The sequence below is a fragment of the Euwallacea fornicatus genome, chromosome 32, assembly GCF_040115645.1.
Source record: "Euwallacea fornicatus isolate EFF26 chromosome 32, ASM4011564v1, whole genome shotgun sequence".
In the NCBI taxonomy this organism is placed as follows: domain Eukaryota; kingdom Metazoa; phylum Arthropoda; class Insecta; order Coleoptera; family Curculionidae; genus Euwallacea; species Euwallacea fornicatus.
Genome location: NC_089572.1, coordinates 2,333,771 through 2,360,034, shown reverse-complemented (window position 1 = coordinate 2,360,034; position 26,264 = coordinate 2,333,771). Strand labels below are relative to the sequence as shown.

General features: G+C 46.2%; 1 protein-coding gene across 5 annotated transcripts; it reads left to right on the top strand.

Moving 5' to 3' along the window:
- Nucleotides 1-26,264, top strand: Eip63E (cyclin dependent kinase Eip63E). Of its 5 annotated transcripts, XM_066298976.1 has the most exons (11): nt 1-214; nt 3,264-3,299; nt 7,754-7,867; nt 20,048-20,197; nt 22,069-22,268; nt 22,608-22,699; nt 22,897-23,071; nt 23,324-23,725; nt 23,803-24,011; nt 24,063-24,106; nt 24,192-26,264. In XM_066298976.1, exons 1-11 carry the CDS (start codon nt 148-150, stop codon nt 24,254-24,256), a joined length of 1,554 nt encoding a protein of 517 aa, XP_066155073.1. In that variant the 5' UTR covers nt 1-147; the 3' UTR covers nt 24,257-26,264. The 5 variants fall into 5 exon arrangements, with proteins under 5 accessions (XP_066155073.1, XP_066155077.1, XP_066155076.1 ...); XM_066298980.1 differs by lacking the exons at nt 1-214; nt 3,264-3,299 and adding an exon at nt 3,601-4,713; XM_066298979.1 differs by lacking the exons at nt 1-214; nt 3,264-3,299 and adding an exon at nt 7,512-7,695.

Sequence of the window (26,264 nt, the reverse complement as noted above, 5' to 3'; positions counted from 1 at the left end):
AGTAATGGCGGCCGCGCTTCGGCAGTGATCTTTGCGGGTCTCGTCGCCGTAATAAATCGCGTTATTTATTTAAAAAAATAGAAATTATGGTAATTTTGGTTCGGTGAGAATTACTTAACAAAACACATCGAAACGGGGCTCTTTATTATGTATTGCACCGTCGATAAGAGCCACTGTAGTGCCACGTCCAGCTCGAATGCCAAACCCAAGGATGGTGAGTTTTGTTTTGTTTTTCGTTGGGTTGTTGGGAAAGGACATTGCGGCCACACTCCTTCATGGCCACACGGCATATATATACTTTGGTTTCGAGGCAGTTCGGACTTCGAGACTCAAAGTCTCATTCATGGTTCATATTCCCTGAACTTCAATGAAAGGGGAGAATGCCCGTAATGCATTAATGTCCCAGTTCTGTACACCCACCAGTACCCTGGGGGCCCATTGACCCAAGCTTAAACAAATAAAAAGCCCTAAAGAAATAAAGCATCCTTTTACTCCCCCAATGTTGCTCCCTTGTGCTAATGGAAGTGCAGTGGGGGTGGTTCAGAAAAGGCAGGGTTGTGACAGTATTAATGCACTTGTGACTTCATGCAGTAGATACATTGGCGTGTGATTTCAACAGAGAATGTCAATCAAATCAAATCATGCATTGTTGACTGAAGTCAATAAAGAGACACGTACCAACTCACAATCTTAGAAATAGCACCATTATTGAAATTGACAAAGGATTATTATATCCATGATGACTTATGAGACAGAGATGCCTCTTTTAACCGACCTCTGGTTACTTGTGCATATTTAACATAAGACTGTAAGGTATACCTAAAAAATACATCTTGAACTGATTAGACTTATCTCAGGCCTGATTCGCAACTTTTGACTGGTCCCTACATAAAAGTTAAAAATTGGTATGCACAGTTTCATTCACTCTGTTACACTCTACGTGTCACAATGGAAATACCATGATTTACACAGTCAAATATCTGTGATATGTCATAGCAGACTGCTGCAGGAGACCCAACCTCATCAATCTAAAACAGTCTTTTTTGTTTTTCATATCAAAAGAATCTCCATAAGTTTGCACTATGTTTATGAAACATCCTGTATTAGAGTTAAGTTTACCGGTACCTGAAGGGTGAATGAATGGTGTTTAGAAGGAAGAAAATATAAAAACAATTCAAACAATAGTAATAAGCAAGAGAATCAGGGTGAAAATTTTCATGGTGCAAATTTTAGATCCACAATTTCTTTTCCAGTTAACAGCAACCTTATATTCATATTGAAATTAATAGAATTTGTATTGAACTAAATGGACAGTCATTTGCTTCATGGTCACATATGAGTTATTGAGTGGTACCTTCAAGAGAGTGATGGGAACCAAGTTACTCCCTACTTCCCTGTTGCATCAACCCCCAAGAGACAGTCGGACCAAGCTTAATTAAATAGGTAAAAAGCCCCCCAGACATAAAGCATCCTTTCACTGCCTTAATTGTGCTCCCCTGTGCTAACAGACCTCCCCCTGGGGTAGCTCCAGGCCAGACAGTGTTAAATGGATTTGTTTGACTAGAGGCCTATCAGCAGCACAATTTCCATTCCTGTTCGCCAGCAAATGTTTAATATTTGCTTCTCCTTGATCGAAATAGATTAGATTAAAGTTGACCTGATGTAGCAGTTGCGGCAGCCATTTGAATTGGAAATCTCCAGTTTCCCGGCTTCAAATTGGAATTTATTATGAAACTTCCTACATATTTATATGTGGTAGACTAGAGTTTCCAGATGGCCGGTCGCACAATATCCGCACCGATAAAATCTAATAAAGCCTCACATGGGCGAGAGCAAAAGAAAGCAGAACTCCGCCTGATTGCCCTGCGTTTCTTTTTCGTTTTACCTTCCTTTACCTACAAGAACTTTCAATAAAGTTCCCCTTTGGCCAGACGATACCGGTCCAGGGGTTTTTATTTTAAATTGTATAGAAGAAATCCGGTCAACAAACCGGCCATTCTCGGGGATCCCAGTATGGTCATAGCATAAGACAAGAAACGGGCGGCCTTGAAACGACCTACGCCATGTTCTTTCACTTCTCAGGAAATCGGCTATTAACGGCGAAGAATAAGGTCACCCCAGCACAAGACATCAGTCTTTAAATTTCCTATTTTGCCCTGTTTAAGAGGGGAAAGGTTGCCTTCGCGGGGGCTGAAAATCATTTTTCGAGAAGGGAAAGTGCAGACAGGGCCTGCGGCGATAATCGTTTAACGTCAATTTTTCTTGCGGGTTAGTAAGAGAGCAGGTGACATCGAAGGATAGATCGCTGAAGAATTTCCGAAACATCGAAATTCCTCGTGGATACTTTGAGATATGTACGTGGAAAATAGCTCGAAGTACCTCGAGCGTGTGCACTAAAATACGCCAAAATCAAATAGGTTAAAAATAACACACAGGGTGTCCCATACGAAACTCGAGTTTTTCAGGTCTAAATAGAAATCTATATGTTGTTCCAAATTGTTAAAAATCGTGAGACGCGACAGAAATCGTTGCTTTGGCTCCTGTATAAATAACGGATAGTGATAGTAGTCGAATTTAATATATGAGAACGAATTTATAGATCTAACAGGTGTTTAAAGGCTTGTACTGAATTTCCCTTTGTCAAACATCGACAAAGTGATTTAGCACACGTTTAATAAAACTCAACGTTTATAGAATGTTTAACCTCGCTTGTACGTCAAAAATGACTGCTGTCACTGTCCGTTACGTATGCGAGGCATAGACACTTGACTATCGTGGCACCGCCCAACTTGCGAGAACTTCATATAGTATGTAACGAAGTAAATTAGGTCGTAGGACATAAACATGTTAAAATGATTGTTATTCTGACATGTCTTGGTACATCATTAATCCCAATAGTAAACAACGCTCGACAGTCATTGTAGATTTAAAAAACAAATATCTGCTGGCAGAATAAAGACACAATTTTCCCCCCAAAAGCCGAAACTGCGATCGCGATAGGGCCCCAAAAGGGTGACAAGAAACTTAGGTAATGACCTGTACATGATATATTGCGGTTTGGATGTGGCATTGTTGCGCCGCTCAAGGGGGCTTTACAGGTGTTAACACGGAAGGAAGAGCCTTTTTTAGATATTGACAGGTATGAATGTTGAAAAAGGGCCACAATGGAGGTTTATCTCCTGCGGGGTGCGTGTGAGGGGTAGATTATGGGTTATGTGATAAGGTAAAACCGAGGGTTAAATTTGCTTTCTCATTTGTTGCAGGTAAGGATGTGTCTCCTGTCGTGTTCCAGGAAATCGGTAAGTGCTCCGTAGTTAGTCCGAAACCGAAAATTATGGATAAAATCTAAACTTGGAGATTTCCCCGGATGTCCGACGTGATCACAACGTTCCCTATGGCAAATTTATTGTGATGCAGATTCACAAGTTGATTTAATTTGCTTCGCAGAAATATTGTCATATTTTGTCCAGTGTTTCTCTTAGTCACCTCGCGCGACATTTTCCAAGCGTCAGATTTTCGCCTAATTCTGCTGCGTTAGAAATCTGAAGCTCTGGGAGATACCGCAAGGCCCCCGTGCCTTACGAATCCTTTGAGGCGCAGATCGACATGTTGCAAGTTGACTACTCCAATAAAACCACTCCAAGACCATGCGTTAATGCATTTGTTTGTTGTACGTAGATTTAAAACTCGGTGAACTGCTAAAGGAGTGTGTGAAGTGGACGCTATATTGTACGCCTAACTCCCAACTCTCAGTCTTATCCGCAGGCATGTGGCATCTTTGATGAAAAGAAACTTCCAGCCTCGCAAAACTAAGAGCATCTGTTTGGAGAGAGAAATACCAGGCAAAGAAGGAACGTAAATATATCCGTTTATGACCGACCTGAAAGCAACCCCACAAGAAAGTCCTAAAATAGCACCCCGGGCTGCTTATTGAAGATATCACGTGTCTAAAAATAACCATCTTGAGGTTCTTGAGAGAGTTTTGTGTGTAGACCCGGCCTTTTGGCTGACCAAAGTGTTTACATCATACATTCGGATTACACCGGCGATTGTTTGGGGCTATTTTAAGGCCTGATCGCATATACCTAGGCCATTGCCATCGATTATTGTTATATCGGCACTCGCTAAAAACCTGTCAGACAGTCAGACCGGTCGGAATTCCTCTTCCTCGCTTATATGAGGACAGTTACGCGTGCGGTCCCCCCCTCCCTTCCTTCTAGGGTGGAAGGGGAACTATTTGCTAAAAATTTAATTGAGTAGAATCGCGGCGGTTGCGCCCTCTTGCACCCTCTCCTCGAGGGGCCACGCACCATTATCACGGGGCTGAGTCATCGCATTCACCAGCGTGTCGTCATCAAGCTCCGACCGGCCCCATTTGGAAAGGCGACGCACGTCGTAGACGTTCGACTGTTCTAAACAAAACATTAAGGAAAATCGTTTCAATCGCGGCTAGCTTTGGTCAGTTCGACGATTGCGGCGCGACTCCCGTGACGCACCGACCAGCTGCGCTCTTCTGTTTCGTTTTGTTTTGTTTTGTTTTTTTAATGTCACAGCAGCAGTAGAAACAATTGCCGCCACTGTCGTTATCTAGAGTGCGTATGCATCGGGAACTTCCGGTCGGTGTCACGCTCAGTGCTGATAACCCGGTGTAAGAAAGTCATTGTCCGCGCGTTTGAGACTAGGTTTCAAGGAGCTCCAAGCTGGTTTTGAAAGGTAAACGTTTTTGCAGTCATTTTCAGATTTTCAAGTGTCATTCGAGTAGATTTTACGATTTGCTGTAGAATGAGGGGTCGCAGTCCGCGGTTTTGTCTCGAAATTTCCGAGATCGGGCCGGATTTTGACAAAATGGCGGCCGATGACGTTAAAGAAATGCCATCTTCGTCGCGTTTGCTTTAAATAACGAACGGGAGGTATGAAAACGACAACGTTTTTGTGCCTTTAAAATCCGATTTGTTTCCCGCTATTTTGCGTCGAACGACTTTACACCTCCTTCGTGTTCCCCAGAACTCGAGGTTCGCCGCATCTCGCGTAAAACGGAATTTCTGGCCGAATTCGATGTCTAAAGTACAACATTTAAACTAGAAACAACCACTCGCTAATAAACGGAAACGTGTTTAACTTTAAGAGTTTTCAATGTCAGGTAAATAGATTTTGTAATTTCGTACAGAATGAGGGGTCACAGTCCGCGGTTGTTTCGTAAAACTGCCGGGTTAGGGCGAAATATCATCAAAATGATGGCCACTCGGACTTGGACAAATCCCACCGGCGACTCGTTTGATTGTGAACTGTGAACAAAAATAATGCAAATAAAGTACTTTTAGTGTACAAACATCTTTTTTTTCTTTTTTTTTTCTTTTTTTCTTTTTTTTTCTTTTTTTTCTTTTTTTTTCTTTTTTTTCTTTTTTTTTCTTTTTTTTCTTTTTTTTTTTAAATTCGCCATTCTGCATCGAAAATCCCGCGTCTCCCTCACGTTCCCACCAACCCGGTGCTGACGCACCTCGTATAGAAACGAACTTCAAACCGAATGCAATGCGTACAACATTCAAATTACAAACATCCGCCCATTGATAAATTCGAACTGTGCCGCATGTAGCTACTTTAAGAATTTTGAATGTCACATCGGTAGATTCGTGATTTCCTGCAGAACGACGAGGGGTCGCGCTCAACGGCTGCGCCGTAGAGTCGCCGAGGCGGCGCCGAACCGGGCCAAAACGGCGACTTACACGAACTCGGGAGAGGTACCGCCCCCTATCAAAAATTCGAAAATTGATTTTTGAAATCCGCCATTTTGTACGAAAGGCGCACATCAGCTGCGTATTCCCATCTAAACCAGGGTCCATTTCGCCCCCGTACAAAAGTAGATTTCAAGCCGGATTCGATGCGTACAACGCGACGTTCAAATTAGAAATATCCGCTCATTGATAAATCCAAATTAATTTCCTAACGTGGCGCTACGTAACGCTACGTGACTCACGCCCGAATGGAATATTAATCGCAAACCGATTTTTTTTTGCTCATCCGGCCTCATCTGCTCCGGAAACAGATGGACGATTGCGGCTATCGCCGCCTCGTCCGGCCTCGGAAGACAAAAGCCTATCTCCGTGCGTCTTCACAAATGTCAAACTGCGATGACGCAAGTTCTCAATGATCGCGAAATGAGGCAATTAGTGGGCGAACAATTGCTTGCATAGGTCGCGTTCCTCATTGGTTATGCAATTGGTGTGGACCCGCATTCTGAGTCACGAGGCGCTTTTGTTTCGATTTCAATTGTGATGATGATGACGATCATGGTACGCGGTGAGGTACAGACTCGGCGCTTTGTGGGTTAGGAGGTGTAAAATTGCCCCATTGATGGTAGTAAAATGTGAATCTCGTTACCGCGGTTTACCATTTCGTTGCCGTGGGAGGTGTGCTGGAATTCGATACGCCGACATTAGGGGAAGATCAAAGGAGTCAATGTGGATTTAGACGTTTCGACTCTGGGTTCTGATTTAAAAACTGAAGAGGAATTACGTTATAGAATCTCCCGAGCTTTCAAGTTGCGACCCTTCGAAAGACGATACTTTTTGTCCTCGGCAATGCTTCTCGTGGAAATAACAATGCTCGTATTTCTAATTTTATGAATACTGATAGTTTCTCGGAAGTGGGAAAAACACTTGTTTGTACATATGTGAATCATAGATGTACGTCATTCGGCACTCAAGGATGTCACATATTGCACTGATACCGTCATGAATCATCTGTCATCCACTACGAATGTCACGTATTGCACTGACACCGTCGTGAATCATCTGTCATCCACTACGAATGTCACATATTGCACTGATGCCGTCACGAGTCATCTGTCATCCGCTACGAATGTCACGTATTGCACTGATGCCGTCACGAATCATCTGTCATCCGCTACGATTGTCACGAAAAGTGCAGTGTTACTAGAACAATGTGGGAAAAAGATCCGTTGCATTGTTGTCGCATATTGAATGTAAATAGTGCCAGTCAGGATTAATGAATGGTCTTGTGTCAATATTGATGTGAATTCTTTCACTCACAATCTATTATTTAACAATCGGATTAGGAGAAATTGTTATCTGGCTCCTAATTGGTGCCGTCCGCCTTAGTAAACCACGTTCTCTTTTCCACATTATTTATTGACATGGTGATTGTTGTCTAATTAGTAGAACCCACTGACTTTAAAGCCGCTTTCATTAGTCAAAGATATCTCCGAAACTACGATCACAGTTTAGATATAGAAATGCGTTTACTATGACTATGATAGTCAAATATTTGTCCATTCTGAGCGATAAATGTTGTTTGTTTACTCGTGGCAAATGAGACTCGATTAGTCCTCATGGCATCGAATCAAGCAATCAAGGCTTATTTATTTATTTATTTATATCCAGCGGCCGTTGCGACGCAGTACGGGCAATTTTCGATTGGGTGCTCTGGATTATATAAAATAGTCTGTTATCGCCTGATATCTATAAACAAACACGCCGAGTCTAAATTGCGAGATTCGGATTTGACTATTTACCTGTTGGTGTCATTGTGTTCGCGATCGAGACGATGACTCGTCGTCGAACAGTACCAAGTTATTGGGCGCGGCCATGAGTTTCTTCAAGTTCAAGCGATTCTTCAGTGTGCGCAAGTGGAAGAGCGAGCCGAGCCTGGGGCGGCGCAGGAAGTCCGCTGCGCGAGGTGGTCCTGTGACCGGAAATCACGAGTTTGCGCGCTCTAAAGCTGGTTTTTCTTGCAGGAGTTCCGGGCTTGCCCACCTGCGCGGGCGTCACCATGCGCGAGAAGAAGAACGGGACGCTGTCGCGGATGCAAAAGCTCAAGAAGAGGCTGTCGCACTCTTTCGGACGTTTGTGTAAGTAAAAATCTTTCATTTTTGTTTGCTTGCGATAACAGTAGTCGGCGAGGAACGAAAGTAGTCCGAGCCAAGGGGAGTAAACCTTTTTTCTAGCAAAAGTTAATGGCGATTTGTTCTTCTCGGTTTTTCCTTAAATTTGAGACCTGCTAGCCTTTGACATTTCCCGTTTCGTGTCTTTATGTTTGCCGCCTTTTGGCGATGTAAAGCTATCGAAAATCGTGGATTACCACTGAACCGATGGCGAAACTAAATTTGACTACATCTGGCAATTTCCTTATTATCAAAGCTGCCAATCCAGTGACGTGCCAGAATGCTTCCCATAGATTTGGGGCAACTAGTATCGAAGGTATCGGGCTATTTGGGTCATTTGGCGTGTCCCAAATAAGAATTTATTTTAAGGTAACCGCCGGAGCCCGGTGTCCCGTCACGCATTTCAATTTTTACAAATTAATTCGAGTTAAACGTATCACAGTGATCACTTTCATAATTGCTCGTCACGTGAGTGTTCAGCCAAGTCACCCTACCGAGCAGAGCTCGTTTTAGATGCTCAAATCGTTTAAAGCGACGTTCGCCACAAAGCCCCCGAAATCTTCCTTAATTTCATATAGCTAAACGTCCATATTTCAACCCCAGAAGAATCCGGCAACCGTTCCGGTGGCCTATTGTCTTTGCCACGGGGTGATAAACACCCCGAGCATTAACTTGAGAAAGCGCCCGGTAAACGCGTGAAAGAGAGGCTTTTAATAAAAATAACGTCATCGAGGGCCGGCAAAGTGACTTTTTATGTCAATCCCCGACCCTTCAAGGGCCGAGGTGGGAGCAGGCGAAGGGCCTTTGTTCGTTATTAACTGCGACCCTTATTGAGATGGCGCGTTTATGTAAAAGCGAAAAAAGGGGGCGATAACTCCCAATTTGTAGGTAATAAACCGATAAAATGGGGTTGTAAACACCCTCACGGACCGCAATCCGCAGGATTGAGACGTAAATCGTGATACGTGCCCTGGTTGGGGCCCGAACCGGCGGCGCTTGATATGATTTGTACGTCTTCAACGATTCCCGGGGATTATCATCAATATTGCTCAACGTTATCTCTCGTTGTCGCACACTGCCTGATAAGGTGGCTAATCTCGTGGTTATGAAAATTAGGTCCCGCCAGTAAATAAAAGGATTTTCCCTGAGGGTGATAAACAGCTTTGCGAACGCGAGTGAGACGCCCGGGAGGGTTAGGGGGGGGGGGAGATTAGCCCTTCGCTCCATCTTCATTTTTCAGACAATGGCCGCCCTCGGAGGGCCATTTTTTATGGAAACGTTCAATCTCTGCGCTGATTGTATCCGAAACGAGACCATCGCTCATGTGCCAGTTTTTCCACGCGCCTGTCAGTGATATAATCACAATGATGAGTAGTGTCGGTATCGGTTTTAGTGGTCAAAACGGTCAACGCTGTAGTAATCAAGGATATCTGATCCGGCGGGCAGGAAATGGTCTCGCTGATTTATTTATTATGCCCACTCAATGCACTGGCCTTTGGTACGTGTACAACGTGTGCAAATTTTATTATCGTATAAAATGCCTCTGCCACATCCCTGATAACGCTCAATTTAGCCGAGAGAACAAGTTTGTATCTGTTACGGCCCAGCCAATGCGCCCATACCCTAATTCGGTTAAAATATCCGGCTAACGAGGTATAGTCGACCGCATATTGGGACTAACCGGATAATTAAGTTTGCAAATATCAGCATTATACCGATTCCGCAGGCGAATCCAATTTAGAGCTTTTTCCATCCCTCAAATGCACCCTTAAGTGGCCATTTAAACCCTGTATATACCTAATATTAAATTACAGCCCCGGCGGCCGGGGACGGACACAAGAAAAGATCGGAGCGGCCGCCTCCGAATCGCTTTTCAATTGAATCCTCCTCGGTTTAGCTCAGATGAGATTTTCGACCTGTCCCCTGCCCCCGGGGGGCTGCGCCTTTGATATCGTCCGGCCCCCCCCCTCTCTCGTGGTAATGCGATACTTTTGTGCGTGTGTGGGGAATCCCGCAGGGGTCGCTATGGTGGGCGAGTGCAAATTAAAAAAATCCACATCGTGCAGGGGCACGTTTGCTTTGGGGTTAGTAATGCGCCCGCCCGCAAGGGGGGGACCGCACGACAATCGGGGGGGAGGAGAAGTCGTAGGGCGGCGTTCGCGCGGGTAATAACAAGACGCAAGGGGGCGAAAAGTGCGTTATTTAGGGATGCGTGTGTGTGCCGTAACGTTGTTCACTGTCGCCCCGCAGATGTGTGCGTTAAGGCCGATTTGTCGTTATTCGGAATGTCCCGGATTCCGGAATTTTTGACTTTGTCGGTTAGTTCAGGTTCGTCCCGTCGGGACCCCCCTTCAAGCGAATTGACCCGATTTGTTTTTCGGCAGTTCGTCACGTTCGGCCTTTCGGGCGTCGGTTTGTCCGACCCCGGCTCCGTTTAGGATTTCAGTAGCGAAAGAGACATTCGGCACCTCCAATTTCTTCTTCGGCAAACGCTCCTTCAAGTGTGCCCCCCTCCCTTCAATACGGAACACGAGCAAACAAATATCGTACTTTTTTGGGGCCAGAACACAATGGCCTCGGCAAAAGGCCCATGTTCATTGTAATCCCGAACGATAAAAATGTAAAATGAATGCTAACCAGCCAACCCCCGAGGAAATCCGCCCCCGAGACCCGAAATGGGTTATGCAAATTTCCATTTTCCGGACTGGATTTTCTCCTTTCTTCCATAGTCTGTATTTATTATACATTTTTCTCCAGATTGTTAGCGGAGGATTTACGATGAAGTTGTTCGGAAAAAATCGGGAGCCGAATGGTAATTTTGGTTTAATTGAGGCGTGGCCGTTGAGGGGGGCTCCACGATGACTCAACCGAGCTGGGAGGTCCAGCGTTGCCGCTAATGGACGTTTTATTGGCCAATTAAAACCGACCTCGTAGTTGCCACTATTTATGTTCAATGTCTGTTTTCCTTCGAGCGCGTTTAGAGAGCTTTTCATTTACGGGTCATTGTGCCACTGTGGGGTTACGCTTAAAAATAGTTCCAAGTAGTAATCCCCCCCCCCCCTCCCCTTTTTTTTAATTAAATTTACCACTAAATCGCGAGCTGCAGTACAAATGCACTTTTGGCGAGTGTCCAGCGGCTGCAGACCCGTCCGAAGAAACCCTATACTTGGCAACGCGGCGATTTGCATAAATCCCCAGGCCTAATGCATTTTGTTTTCGCCCCCTCTTGCGGCCACCCGTGTTTTAATAAATGGTTAATTTCCCTTTCAGTCACGGGGCTTTTTTGATTTGTTTACGAGGGGGGCCGTATAATCCCCGCAGCCGGGGGACGTTTCAATTAGACAAATAATCGTCCTTTATCGGGACGTGCTACCTTCTGGACGCGGCGAAATAACCCGGAAAGCAATCAGGTCCTCCGTAGGGTCCTAGGTAGTCGATTAGACGTTAATTATTATTCGTCGGGGCAGGGCCGTCCCGAGGGACGTTTGAGACCAAGTGAGACATGAGCGTTGTACGTTGGATGAGTTTTGTTAGTCCGAAGTCGTTCCGGTTCCCGAATCTCTGATTTGTCGTTCAAGTTAAAGCGCGTTAGTTCCGGGTAAATTAGGAGGAACTTACAATGTACAGGGTTGCTCATTAGTGCGTCAAAGTGCGATGTCTCAGTAAATATAAGTTTTGGAAGGAAATTTGTCTCCGTAAAGTTTTTGGGGAATAAAAGTATTTTTAAATTATTTTCAAATGTACAGGGTCTGTCATAAAAGTGTGGTAGTACCAAATTATGTTTTTTTTTTTTTTTTTTTTTTTTTTCAACGGAACCCCCCGATTTTTTTGCCATTTTCGGATTTATCGTCAAATTTTAAGGCTAGTTTACGAAATAGGTCTTATGCAAAAAAATTTAGCGTTTTCGAGTTATTTGTGAAAATTCGAAAATTTCGATAGCTGCAAGGTCTCACGGAAATCAATGCTGTTTCCTAACCGTTGCGAATTTTTGGAATCGATCTTTTGAGGCTCCAAGGCGACACAATGAGCTACGTTTTGACGTGTTTTAGTTTAAAAAGAGTTTTCCATAACCCTCGAAATAGGCCCCCGAAGTTGTATGGCTTCAATCCTCAACAACTTGCTTATTTCAAATAGAATGCCCTACTTCTCTCGACGGCATCGCGTTCAGAATCCGAAAACCTACAACTTTTGTGAACGTTACCCCATCCCCGAGCCCAACCGTTTCTGAGCTGCTGAAAATTGCCCCTTTTTTACATCTAATTTGCGTATGGTGACGTGACCGATGCGACCTTTCAAATACAAATTTAGATAATATATACAAAAAAAAAGTATGGTGCATTAAAAAAATGTTTTAAAGTTTTTAAGTAGCTCTGACCTTGATTTACTACTTTACAAAAACAAATTTCAAAATTTCAAAAAACGCCAATTTTGTGATAATTTTTTTCTGACGCTGCATTTTTAAAGAAATTTCTCTGATATGGCAACGCCGCAACCAATTTGAAAAATGTTCAATGCGATTTCCTCCCAAATTAAGGTTTCATCAAATGGCATAAAACAAATTATGGGTTGCTATTTAAAAAATTACGACTTTACGCTGCCCAGCGAAAACGGAACACCCTGTATAAACAAAAATTTTATTGAATCGTGCAGCTTTCCGATATAAACGAGTACTGTACTAAACATTTCATATCGATATTTGTACAAAGACACCAGGAACCGAGGCCGGAGTAATGGCGCACCCTGTATATATGTATATATATATATATATACGTATTTATGTATATATGCAGAAACGTTCAAAACTTTGACGAAAGTGAAAGTTATGAAGTGTCTTGAGTTTTTAGCTGAAAATCCAGTGGCGGATCGTCGTTCGCTTTGGACTTGCCATGAAATTCTGGAAAACCTTTTATCTCTCAAATCATGTGCCTTTCCCTTTTACATAAAAACATCTGGAATGCGGCTCATCCCGAACGACATAACTAAACCGGTCGGAACGCGGCCCCTTTCCGCCCCTAACGGCAGGGAGATAAACCGTCACCTAAGGGCGCCCCTACGTTCCTATCCACTTGTAAGAGATAACGATCGAAGTTCTCATTAAAAAGTTTATCAATGAGAGTCAGGGGCGGTTTCGGCAGGAGTTCGGAACTCTCTCCACTCAAAGGGCTTTTGTCCGGGGCAGAGGTTTGTCGAGAAAAATTAATTTCGTCGCTGTATAGAGGGCGATCAATCAATCAATCAAATCACGCGAATACCCGTTTCTTCCACGGGCCCGATTCGTCTTCCAGACGCGAGCCCTCTGTACGCGAACAAATGTCCTTTCGGCGAAGGGTGATTGATGAGCTCTCCAAGGGTCGTAAGTTTCTGAGGTTTGAGGAACGTCGTACATTTCCGTGAAAATCGTTTCTGACAAGTTATGTTTCGTTGCCAGTCAAATTAAATAAGCCTCCCCTCAGGGTAGACCATCTTCGGGGGTAGCTTTTATCAAAATTACATCCCTTATCTCGCCCGTATATCAAATGTTCGCCGGGGCCGGGAAACATCACTCAATTCCCCTCGAATTTTTTGTTTTATGGTGCAATAATGTTTTTCCTTTAATTTAACGGTTGTTCAGTGGCGGGGACGTAGCCGGCGGTACGGCGACGTGTCCATCCCTGCAGATCCCCCGCTGGCTTCCTCCATTGGGGTCATCCAGGTGGACATCCCTTATGTTCGCAGGGTCTCGAAAACGTCATTAAAGGACAAACTTACAGCGGATTTGTGGCACTTACATGTTCTAATGGAGAAAAGAGCGAATTTGGTTTCATGAGGGTGATGCGCGGCGCTAGCTGCGCCGAGAACTTGAGTTCTCGCGGACGAAGTCCTGAACGTTTTATGACGTGTTTAGGAGTCACATTGGACTGACTCATGGAGGATGTTTTTCTCCATCTTCGCACCTGGTTTGTTTGTTGTATATTCTCCCGCACCGATAAATGCATCGACGGTCTAGAATCGGGGCCAATTGATCTAGAAGTAAATATCCAAAATTGTAGTGTCAAGGCGATAGTTTGTTTGCTTTTCGTTATAAAATTAGGCCAACATCGATCGCTTTTCGTGGCCAGAAAAATGTATTATTACCTGCCGTGGGTACCAATGGCGCCTCCCTTGACATTTCCGAATTGGAGAAAAATGGGGTAACTGGAAATGACGTGCGTCAGCTCGCGTTAGCGAACGCTTTACGCGACTCGACGTGAAAAAGTTTCCTTTCCCTTACTTTTGCACTTTTGCCACAATGAATATAAATGACAATGGAGTCGCAGAGAAAAGGTTTTTTTTGTCCATTTTCACCCGCTTGTAATCTGGAAAATTGCCCAGTTTGCCGCTGCTGGGTGCACGTATTCGAGAGTGTGAAGTTTTAGACGTTGTAAAAGTCAGTTTTAGAGTTTCAAACAAGTTTTCGGTAGATTTAAAGTTGGGCCCTTCCTCGGAGTACCGTAAGAGAGATTTCCGTCCTCTGTCCTCTCCTAGACCCAGTTCTGCCCGTCCCTTAATGGAAATTGCTCGGTTATCTCCGAGCATTCTCCGTTCCTTCTTTCATACGCTAATTTTCCTATTGACCCACAGTCGCTCCAAGCGTGTATTTCAAGAAACGCGAGGAAAATAAAAGTCTACTCTGCGTTATTCGAAATTTCATTCGGTTTTGCCCTCCAGGAAACTTACCTGTGACAAAATAGCGCGCGAACTCCAGCGAACGCTGGCGAACGGGCTACGAACGCTGGCGAACGGGCTACGAACGCTGGCGAACGAGCTACGAACGACCCCGTTTCCGAGCAATATCCCCAACCATCGACATATGGATGTCGCCCAGTGTACGACCGGCACCTTATTACGCGTAATCACCTCTCAGTGAATCTGTTGCATCTGAATGTTTGCCTTCATTATCAGGATCGCCTACCGTTCTAGTTTGTTTGAGCAGCTTTTTATCACCGAATCGTTACAAGTGGGTCAGGCTGTTTGTCCTCAACTGAGGATAGTTCGTGCTTCACCGCGTTGGCGTTAAAGACATGGAAAATACGCTTCGGAAGACGGTCGTCGTGAGGATCAGTTACGTCTCCGGTGAGTGTTAATAGACCTGACGAAGGGCCGAAAGGGTCGTAATAATGCCGGGAAGATTTGCATTTAGGGCTAAATTGGCCACTTTACTTGAAAAACGTTCACGTATAGAGTAGAAAACTTAAAGGGGATGGACTTCGCCAGTTCGCGTGGCGGCAGCGAAGTTCCTCGTACTTCTTAGGTTCCGGGGGGACGCGCAATGGTTCCGATAAATTCCTCGTTGCATGTTTGTTCTTTACGGCCCTTCTTGTAAATTATGGAGATCCTCGCAATTACGAGGGAGCACTTCTCGCGTGCTCGTCGAGATTGCGCCGATTTCAGCCCCTCTTTGCCCGGGGGCAGTCAATAAATCCTTCCGTTTTGATTACTGTTTCCGAGGGTGCGAAAAGTACCGTTTGTTGCGTCTTATTTGCACGCGTTCCCTTGTTTGGTCAGTTCGGGTCAGTGGATTTTTGCGTTTTCAGGCGCTGAAAGCTGAAATCCGGGGAGAACTAACGTCTTCCTAACTCGCCGACCTGCGGAGTCGCACTAACTTCCATTACGTTTCTCTCGTCGATTTTTTACCAATTTAGGAGAAGTTTTCGCGTTTTTATCTTTCGATACTCTGGCTCGCCCGAGTCGAGCAGCTCCGAGTGCAACTTCTGGGATTTCGATTCATTCGAACGAGTAACTTCGAACTCTCGCCACTTTCCAACGAGAATTCGAGCGGAATCCGACACTTCTTCGACTCGTCCGCGCCGAGCAGTACCCCATGGAAATCGAGTACCTCTAACCAATTGAAACTGGCCGTTCGGTGTCTTCCACGTTCGGGGACGGAGGCGTGCGGTATTTAACGAACAACCAAAGGGGATTCTAAGGAACCGTGCGCTATTCAGGATTTTCACAAACGTTGGAAGTTTCCGGGAAGTTGATTTTCCATAGATTATCTATAGGATTTCCATAAGTGGAAGTGTCCGGGATTGTTTCGTTAAAGTCAAAAGGTTTTTCGGCGAGTTGCCAAGGAGATTCTGAAACGTTTCAATTTTCTCGGTATTCCAACAGTCCCGGAATTTTCTCGCGCAGCTGCGGATTTGAAGGCAATGCTGGGTGTTCTCCCTTAGTCGGGCAGAGTACCTTCGAACGGATGTGTTCAGTGTGAGTCGAACGTCTGACGGGGGAACTCTGGAGTCTCTCACATCCCTCCGAGTGCCCCAAAATTCGGAGACCACAACGCCCATGGTTCTTGCGGATTTTACTCTTTGGGAAATTGATCGATAGAGAGGAGAAAAAATTAAAAAATTTCACGCAACTTTTCCAAATCTTCTCTCACGTCTCGTTTTCGGGCAAACTTTGATTGCTGATCAGCGCGAACGTAAGCATTGCGCCCCGCTGCGAGCTGTCGCGAAGCATTCCGGCCGAACCTCGTACTTCGCCCGATTTTCATTCGCGCAAAAGCATTTTTTGGTACGAATCGGGGATCGCGGAGGTCCCCGCGAATCCATCTTGATGATGTTCATCAACCGCAAACGGGGGGATGACAGGGGAAAAAACTACCGAAACACGAAATGAATTTCACGTCCGCAAATAAAAGAACGAGAATCCATCGTTAGCGCCCTCTACGTGATGCGCTCGTTTCCATCGCGTTTCGCCTGGAATATGAACCTCTGGCCCTTTTTCAGCCCAAATTTGTTTCGGATGCCGCGAGCACCACCAGGGAAAGAGCTTTTTAATTACGTCAGTGACAGACCTCTCAAACGGATTAAAAATTAAAACCCGCGCACTAAATTACTCCGTACAGCGAGAGTTTGGGACGCTCCTCTGTCCTCCCCCCCCTCTTTAAAATTTCAAGAGACCAAGTCGCTAAATCCCTCTGTCAAGACTGCATATGCCCTTCTCGGCCAACTCCAGGGCTTCCGCGGCAAAGTCCCTAAACAAGCCTTTCCTCTGGAGAGTTTAATTAACTTTTAGGCCCTTTCGGTCGCGCCCTTCCGCTCGGTTTTCGAACTTTCTGCCCGAACTTCCCGGCCGCATGCACGTACATCTCGCGTTGCAGCGGGATTTCGAAAAAGTTGTCCGGATCGATTGACAAATCGCCCTTTGAGAACCCTCCGGCGCGGATGGAACGACTGCTCGAGAAATTATTTTCCATATTTCGCGATCCGTCATAAGTCGAGCAGTCGCTCGTAAATCGTCCGCACGGGCGGGAAAGGGATAGAAATGATCCGAACATTCGTCGGAACGAGCCACTTGAATACATACGATCTCATTTTCTGGGAAAAGTGGATTTTCGCTTTGTGCGCCAAGAAAGCGGTAGATTAAAATGTGTTTCACTCGCCTTAGCAGCGTTCGGAGGCGTTTAAACCGAGGTTAATTGCCTGGCTCTTCGAAACGGATAGTTTTGCTTTTTAATAATGTTGGCACAGAGGTTTTCGGTGACGTAGAACTTGGCCGGCGTGCCTGTGACGTGTTGCGGCGGACAGATTAATCGAATATGGTTTTCCACGCAGTTGCCATACGTTTTCGGCTCGTGCGAATTCGAACTTACGCGTCGGAGGCTTCAAGGCGGCCATTTCCACTCTCAAGGAATAACGTTGGTGCCCCCCCCCCCCTTTTTTTTTTTTTTTTTTTTTTTTTCAAGTGCCATCTGCGAACGCGATTATTTCGGCGTCGTCATTACCGGTACGACCGCGTGACGTGTGGAAAAGCAAAAGTTTCGCCCAAACGGTCGAACTTTGTCTCATCAGATCGAATGCGCGCTGATGCAGCCGCAGATTCGGAAACATACTCACAACCCGTCGCTCATCTACGAGGTCGACGGATCCGTCAACTCCCGCGGAACGCTTCCAACGCTCGATCTGAGCCCCGTTGAGTCCGATTCAGGGGTAGGTGGACGGCCGCCCGAAGCATCGGGGGCAGCCCCGAAACGTCCGTCATCGCGAGTGAAATCCCTTCGCGCCGTTCAAGTTCGAAAACGCCCCTTTTCGATTAAAACCGACGAAACGTCCATATTTCATGCAACGACAAGGGAAATGCAAACAAAATCCCCTTGAAAACAAGGGAAGCTGATACTAATAAATGTTTACACCCTTGCCAGTATCCGGGGCGATAAATCCACTTCTAGGGTGTCAAAAATACTTAATGGGCCCCAGCCTCTTCGCAGGCTTAGTCCTTTTCCCAGACAAACATCTCCACGATCCAATTAAGTCCTTCTTGCAGCCTAAACACTGCGAAATTAAATTCTAAGACGTCGGCGACAATTGAAGGGCCATCGCGGCTGATCTGAGTACTCTTTAAGGGAGAGAAGCAGTCCCGCTCGCGCTGTCGCAATTTCGAGATTAGGAACGTTTTCCTGGGGGGGGGGGACATGAAAAATGCCCATAGCCTCCCCCCCTCCGGGGGATAATCGCGGGGCGCTCTGGGAGCCGAAAACAAACTTGAGCGGACGTTGACAAATATGGCGACTGAGATTTTACTGTCTCGCAGGCAGTTTGTCAGACCTTTATAGGATCCGGGGGGTCGTCGTTGTTGCACCCTCCAACGCATACACCCAAGAGGAGAGATTAATTTTCTTTAATGGCCGGGAGTGGCCTCCGTGGAAAAAGCGGGAGCCGCGGTGATTAATTCGGCGATTTCTGCGGCGGAAGTGAAAAATTTCCAGGTCAAAAGTGAAGATGTCTTAAGCGAAATTATTGGATTCGTAGCCCCCGGCCCAGAGCGGCCGAAACGCTCCAAGCGGGGCTCGATTCGAGGGGGGGAGTTGGTCCAGGGAAAGTCTGGATAATTCCAAAGAGCCATTAACATTTCTCCCTTTCGAGCGATTTACGGTGACGTTTTGGACTTTGATTTTGCAGACTTTGTCGACTTTGTTGACTTTGTTGACCTTGTCGACTTTGTTGATTTTGTCGACTTTTGTTGACTTCGTCGACTTTGTAGACTTTGTAGACTTTGTGGAAACCGCAAGTTTTGAGAAGTTGCACCTCAACAGATCACCACCGGCTAAGTTCGGGTTGGTCCCAGTGAACTATTGCGCGTTCGGCCCTCTTTTAGAGTGCCGACTAGTCCTGACGGCGTTTTTGGAGCGGTGAAACCCACCGGATATCATTGAAATTACTCATTCCCGACACATTTATGGTGACCTGTTGAAGTTAGATTTGGAGACTCGCAGGTGCTCTTTCAACGCTATTTTTAGTCGGAACGAGGATTTATTTTCTGCTCGAAATAGTTAACGTGTAGAATTTTTAGCGTTTACGTGGAAGTGGGCACAATGAATATTCCGCACGCGAATTAAACGTGTCTGTAAATTTCCATTTGGCAATTTTATTACTTACTTCATATCCATCGCACCCATTTCTGCGTAAACGCTAAAAATTTCTAAGTTCAATTACGTTCGGCTGAACGAAAGCTGCGAGAAACGAAAAAAATTGCCTTGCCGGATTGATCGATGATCGTGCATTGGTCCCCTATAGAGCTTTTAGATTTATAACGATAGTTCCAGGTTGTTCGTCTACAATCCGTCACCTCCTCTCCCGAAGTCGTCCAGTGCGAGGATCTCCAGCGGTGCCTCCTCCAGCGACCGATGTACCCATGCGAATTTGCTCAGCGTCGAACCCCCCTAGATCCGACACTGTTCGATACCGTTCATCCCCCTCTCCTATTGGGATAGACTTAGACATAAAAATTTTATTATAATCAATAGCAGCGAGGGGATGATGGTGCATAAAGGAGGTTGCGCTCCCATATCGCGTGTGTCTCGGGATGAAATATCAGGACCGTTTTCGAGCGGGAACGTGCCCACTTAGGGCCGATTTCCATAGTGTTTTATGTAGTTTAGGTGTGGGCGCCGTTCGGGGAATCCTCCTCGACTAGATGCGTCATCGGGGGGATCGATAACGGGGTCACAGTTCGCTGGGAGGCCGCTCCCGACGCCCCGCAACTGGGTCACGGGATTCCGGGCATTTCTGGATGACGTCGGTTCTCGTTCGTAAAAATTTTAATTGTTGGTAACGCGAGGCGCCCCCAAATCCGACTAGACGTAGGTGCAATCATGGTAATTGACTGATGCGAGGTTTTTCGTTGCAGCCGTGTCGAAGGAGGAGGCGGAGGAGCACAACCACCACCACCACCACCACCACCATGGGAAGCTGCCCTACAACGGTTACAGTGATGAGTTCCTAGATCGATTGGAGCCCAACGGGAACATTCCTGCGGGGAAAGGTGATATTAGATACGGTGAGTGAGAAGTCTTAAACGGGACTGTCGACGAGATGACGCTCTTCCCTAAACTGTCCCCAGTAGTTGTCCGATTTTTTTTAGACGGATTTGCGCCCCTTTCGAAGGCACGTGGGCCACCCAACGGATCCGTGCATCACCTCGAATCATTTCCTTGACATGATCGAAGCTATTTCCAATAGAGGCCAGATGCACGTGTCACGGACGGTCGGATACGTCCGTTACGCCATTGCCTTTTCCACCATACAGTGAAAAACGCATGTTTATTCGATGGGGCGTTTGCCTGAACCAAGTCCCAATTGGACTCCATTGGGCGTTTCGTTTTGTTCGATTTTCGAGCCAAGTTCACCCTCACACTTCGCTTGTCGCCCCGGCGGCGTTCTTCCACGTTCTGCCACCAAAACCCGTCCTCCGTTCGGTCACTTACGATACGCCAATGATCCTGGACCATGGAGATGGTCGGGACGTACGCGCCGCATTTTCCCCTGCAATTAAAGCCGAGAGGTACGATGGGGCAACGCCATTGACAGGTCGGTCACTTTTCCGACCACTCGGACGAATTTTCCGCATCAATTTTCGTCGTGTCCCGGGCCGCAACGCTTATCATTTCTTCGGCGATTCGTCCTCTGGACGGGCCGATAAATAATCCGTGGATCGCGTGACGTTTCGCTGACCATTAACCGGATAAAATTGCCATGGAAAGGCCTCTCCCTTGCGAAAGTTTTATTACCGTTGGGGGTGCGGGGGCGCACACGGAACGCAACAACTTCGCAACTGCCTAATTCCGTCCGGATCCCGAAAACTCGATTTTCATCGACGTCGTCGATTCTCTGGATGTGTTACTGCCTTCGGACACGTAACACGTTCGAACGGGCATCCGGAGGTTCCGACGAAGGACTTTGTCGCGCGCTTCCCTGCCCTTTTTCGCGCGCTTCCCTGCCCTTTTCCGCAACGAGTCCGCTGCATAACTGGAGTTGTTGCAGAAGTGCTAATAATCCCGCGAACAGGGGGGAGTCGGCAAGATGGATTGCCGGCAATTAATCCAGGCCCGTCGGGGGCAGGTAAATTCGGTATATTAAAGTTTACACCGTCGGCTGAAGTTTACACGGCGAGCAAGACAACAATTAATTGTACGCCTTGAACGCGTCCAATAAAAATATTCCATATTCATCCATGATTAATGGCCGCCTTCGCCGGAACGTGACGTCGGCGTTTTTCAAATTAATTAATTAATTAATTAATTAATTAACGTAGCTCTTTTGTTTTCGATCGGAGTTCACGCGATCGGTCTAATCCAGAGATCGCCCGGATAATAACGAGGTCGTCTTAGTCATCCGGGCCGCTACCGACAACGAGAGACCCCCCCCCCTCCCCCCCTCTCACTAATTAATGGCTTAATTAGTCTTTCGGCTTAATAACGCCATCGTGCAGTTGCATGTGGGAATGGGCGCGCGTCGAATCCAGCCAGCCCCCCCCGGATGCAACATTAATGCCCGCTCTCGCTTCCGGCGGAATTTTTCTGGATTAGAGGCCTGTTATTTCATTCGGGTGCCGGATTAGATCTGAATTATTCACCGTTCATCAGCCGCCGCTTTTAAAAGCTACAACCTGCCGGGAATGCTAAGCGGGGCTTAATTAAGAACGCTCGAACAATGCTAATCTGGAAAATGAACAAAAACTTAAATTCTTAATTGTTGACGTGATTGCTTCCGCGTGCCGGTTAATCCGAGGCCTTCCCCCAAGATATAACACCCCCCCCCCCCTCTTCCCAGCGAGTGCCGCATCCACCATTCCTCCCCTATGTTCAAATCCGTCGCTCCCCCATATTGACGGCCTTAAGGGGTTAAATCGTAACGAGGGCGCTGTTTCAGACTGGAACAACGTGTCTGGCCATGACAGGGTCAAAAGGCAACTGTCGGTGTCCAGCGACAGCAAGCTGCTGGATGACGACATCCGGGAAGAGGCGAAGGTCATCCTGAGGCCTCGGAAACCACCCCGGCCCAAGTCTGAGGTGCTGCTCAACCAACAGGGGGGTGACAATCGACGGACGAAGCGATTCTCGGCCTTTGGGGTGAGTAAATCTCGTTCGGACCTGTTCGGTATTTTGCACACCAAGTCCGACTCAAGTTTGAGGGATTTCGTGCCGCCGTAAGCAGTAAAATGGTTCTAACGCAAAAAAACCGTCACGTCTGAAGATAAGTCGTAAATTAGTTCCACCACTGTTTCATAATTCCAATCATGGCGAGCCCTAAATTGAAACAAAAGCCATCAGCAGCGGTCGTCTGTCTTCCATCTTGATTAAGCCCCTGGGTCCTGTCCTATCCCTCTCCACGCTCTGGTGCGCCTTCGCTAATCCCTGTTCTTTTTATTTACAACTTATTGAATTGTTTCCGCTTTTTTTTTCGTTTAGGGAGACTCGCCCTTCGGGAAGTCGGAAGCCTACATTAAGTTAGAACAATTAGGAGAGGGATCTTACGCCACCGTGTACAAAGGATTTAGCAAGTGAGTAATTGAGGGAATGAATTTTTTATTATGACACTGACGTGACTGGTGATGCGATTGATGTATTGTCAGTATTAGTTTGTCGAACTTGCTTGTCATGCGTCAGTTAACTGTCAGCCACCATATTGTGCAGGAAACCAACGCCTTTGCTCAATTGTTTGTTCACTTGTTAACTCTTCTTCTTTTCCTATGTGAAGTTTACAAAACCAAGTGGTGGCCCTAAAAGAAATTAGACTGCAAGAGGAGGAGGGGGCGCCCTTTACTGCGATTCGGGAGGCGTCTCTCCTCAAAGAACTGAAACACGCTAACATTGTGACGTTGCACGACATCGTGCACACTCGGGAGACGTTGACGTTCGTCTTCGAGTATGTGGTAAGTGGGGCAAAGGGCGAAGCCGCTTTCCGTTTAATTGGAATAAAGAGCGTTTGTTGTTGATACAGAGCGAGCGAATAATTGGATTATTCCACGGGGCCGCGATGAAAGCAATACATTACCTTTTGTCATGTTCGTCTGTTTGAGTTAGCTCGTTTTGAACGAGCCGCTTTATATCGATTTAATTCGCTCGGTTGAAACAACTATTTATTGAACGTTTCTCGGAATAAATGAAATTCATTTTTCGCACAGCATACGGACTTGTCTCAGTACCTCGAGAGGCACAGCGGCGGACTAGACCCTCGCAACGTGCGTCTGTTCCTCTTCCAGCTGCTGCGTGGCCTCTCCTACTGCCACCGGCGTTTGGTGCTACACCGTGACGTCAAGCCACAGAACCTGCTTATTTCCGAGATCGGCGAGTTAAAACTTGCCGACTTCGGGTTGGCGCGAGCTAAGAGCGTGCCCAGTCACACCTACAGTCACGAGGTGGTTACGCTGTGGTACCGGCCACCCGATGTCCTCCTCGGCTCCACCGAGTACTCGACCAGTCTGGACATGTGGGGAGTTGGCTGTATTTTTGTTGAAATGATCACTGGGATCGCCATTTTTCCCGGTGTTAGAGATACCTACGATCAACTCGACAAAATTTTCAAGGTGAGTTCAGTTCGCACTGACATGAATTAATGCAGAACGATGTTTTGTTTGCAAACCTAAATAACGATGGTGCACAGGTGCTGGGCACGCCCACGGAAGAGGATTGGCCCGGTTGCACGCGGTTGCCTGGCTACAAACCGCACAAGCTGGGTAACTACAAGTCGCGCAGACTAGGCCTGTGTTGGCCACGGCTGCACGACGTCGTGCACGGCGAGCAAATGGCGACTGCGCTATTGCAACTCGATCCAACCAGGCGAATCGGTGCGGAGGAAGCAATGATGCATCGGTGAGATGTCAGTGGTCTTCCACTGTACCCCCTATATATAAATTGTTTCAGGTACTTTGACGGGTTGCCAAAGAAACTTCTGGAACTGCCTGAAGGTTAGTGGCGGGTTTTTGTTTTTCTTTTCCTTTCAGAGCACCTAATCAAAAGAATTTTTGTATTGAGATCGTACTTAATACGTAGATGCATCGATATTCACCGTCGACAGCGTCCATCTCTACCCGGAACAGTACTCGGGGATCAAATGAGGCCGTCGGTGACGTCACCGCAACCACTGACGGAAACTGTGACGTGTGGCAAGAGCGCACGCGCACCGCATTCGAGTCTAGTGTAGCGAAAGCGATAGAGGGCGCTCGAGTCGATTCACTATCGAGTTGTTAATCATAGTTCGGACTGTTGATTTTTCATTCATGAGAAGACTGGATTTCGAAGCGCCGTCTCCTTCCCAGAGGGCGATGTTAGTTAGGTAGAATGTTCAGAAAGGGAGTCGCGCGTGCCGGGGAAAATTTTAGATCTTTCGCTTTACTTGCGCTGACTCTCTTACTGCATTTAAGGTGATGATTTCGTTTAAGTTGTAGGTGGTACTCGTCTCTCTGTTGTTTATTTAATTACATATCTTTATTTAATTTAGCCCGGCGTGTATTGTTTACGTTACGAATCACACTTCTTGACGAACGTGCTTTACTAGAATAAGCGTCTAAGGAGGGTCCGACGGAGACCCGTTTTTCGCGTCTTAGACAATGGCAAACTCATTCCTTCCATAGTGCTCAATTAAACTCGTGTGTAATAAAAGTAAATTTAGGGGAAAACACTATCATTTTGCAGGGGAAAGGGGGCGGTGCAAGAAACTCTTGGAATCGCTCAAAAAATACGGGGTCATAGTTTTCCGTTAAGTTATGTCATTTGGTGACAGATGCCGCCCCTCCCCGAGCCGACCAAGCCTTATCGGTGTCTACTTACGATATAGACAGAAACATCCTTCTTTCATTTTCTCCTTCCAAATCGAAACTTTGAATTTAGTGTACAGGGTGTCATTCAGTCAGTATACACAGTGAGCCAGAAGTCCCAAGGACATTGAAGTTGGCAAAGAATAGTGAGGTTCACAATGACATTAAATAAAAAATAACATTGAGAAGTCCCATTTGACGTTGACGAAGACAAGGACATTATTCTCGACTATTATATTAATAAAATTCAATTTGAAATCTCTGACCCTGTATTTAATTAAGTGTTAATTGGTGTAAATACGTGCGAGACGCGAAAGTCTCGGACAATCCGACGAACGACAACCAAAATGCAAGTGCCAAAATGAGGGCAGAGTAGAGTTTCTAAGTAGTTAGCCTAGGCATATAATTAGGCCCTCAAGGTGGGCGCCCGTAGGCCTAACGACGTTTTTTCGAATCGCAAAAAGGAATTTTGTCTCTAGAAAGTGTAGGTATTTAATTAATGTATTAGTGAGATTTGTACTGTTAGAGCCGTCCGCTAGGGCGGACCTAATCAAAACGGAGCACCCGCCAATCAAATTTCCCGCCGCAGTGCACCGCTTACCCCACGGACGTCCATTAACCAGAACCGTCTCATTTCTATCTGTGAGTTTTGTATACTTAGTAGGTGTTGAAACACCAGATTTGACGTTTCTTTGACGATCGTCAGGAACGTCAACTGTCAGAGCTAGGAGTTGTTAATTAATCATTGTTCCATGGCACCCACCCACACGCACGTCCCGAAAGCGCGTACTTGCACGCCTGCGCTTCGGAGAACTGTCGCATTATCAAAACTTTGTTACATACATAATAGTGCAATAGATACAGGCTTATCTTGTACGGGACAAAGTCGACTGTTTGACCATGAGCAAAGGCATCAAACACTTGACTTTTCCAGGCTCTTATGCGCCGCACCGAAAACACCTCAGATCCATTTTCTTTGATGTTGAGGGTGTATAAGGGCTTCTTGTGATAAAGGGTATATTGTTTTTATGTTTGTTGAGAAGTAGGTGTATACAGGGTGAATAAATGAATAATTGTAATCGTCCGGTAAACGCCAGCTTTCGACCCGCTCTCCGATATACATAGGCAATAGAATTTAGCGGGGCGGAAATGGGCGCTTTGCGGTTCGAAGTTCCGCGATATTCACCGACGCCGACCCAATGAAATCAGCTGTTCAAGCAATGTTGCGTTTGTACATAGGAATAGTTGTTTATATCTAGGTTATTATAGGAATATTAAAAAAATATTAATAAATGTCTTTGTATAAAAA

Bases quoted from the DNA above. Each gene is read 5' to 3' on its own strand.
- Eip63E (XM_066298976.1), top strand. From the start codon at position 148: ATGTATTGCACCGTCGATAAGAGCCACTGTAGTGCCACGTCCAGCTCG. The intron at 20,198-22,068 runs GTGAGTGAGAAG...GCGCTGTTTCAG, and splicing joins GAAAGGTGATATTAGATACG to ACTGGAACAACGTGTCTGGC. The intron at 23,726-23,802 runs GTGAGTTCAGTT...GATGGTGCACAG, and splicing joins AACTCGACAAAATTTTCAAG to GTGCTGGGCACGCCCACGGA.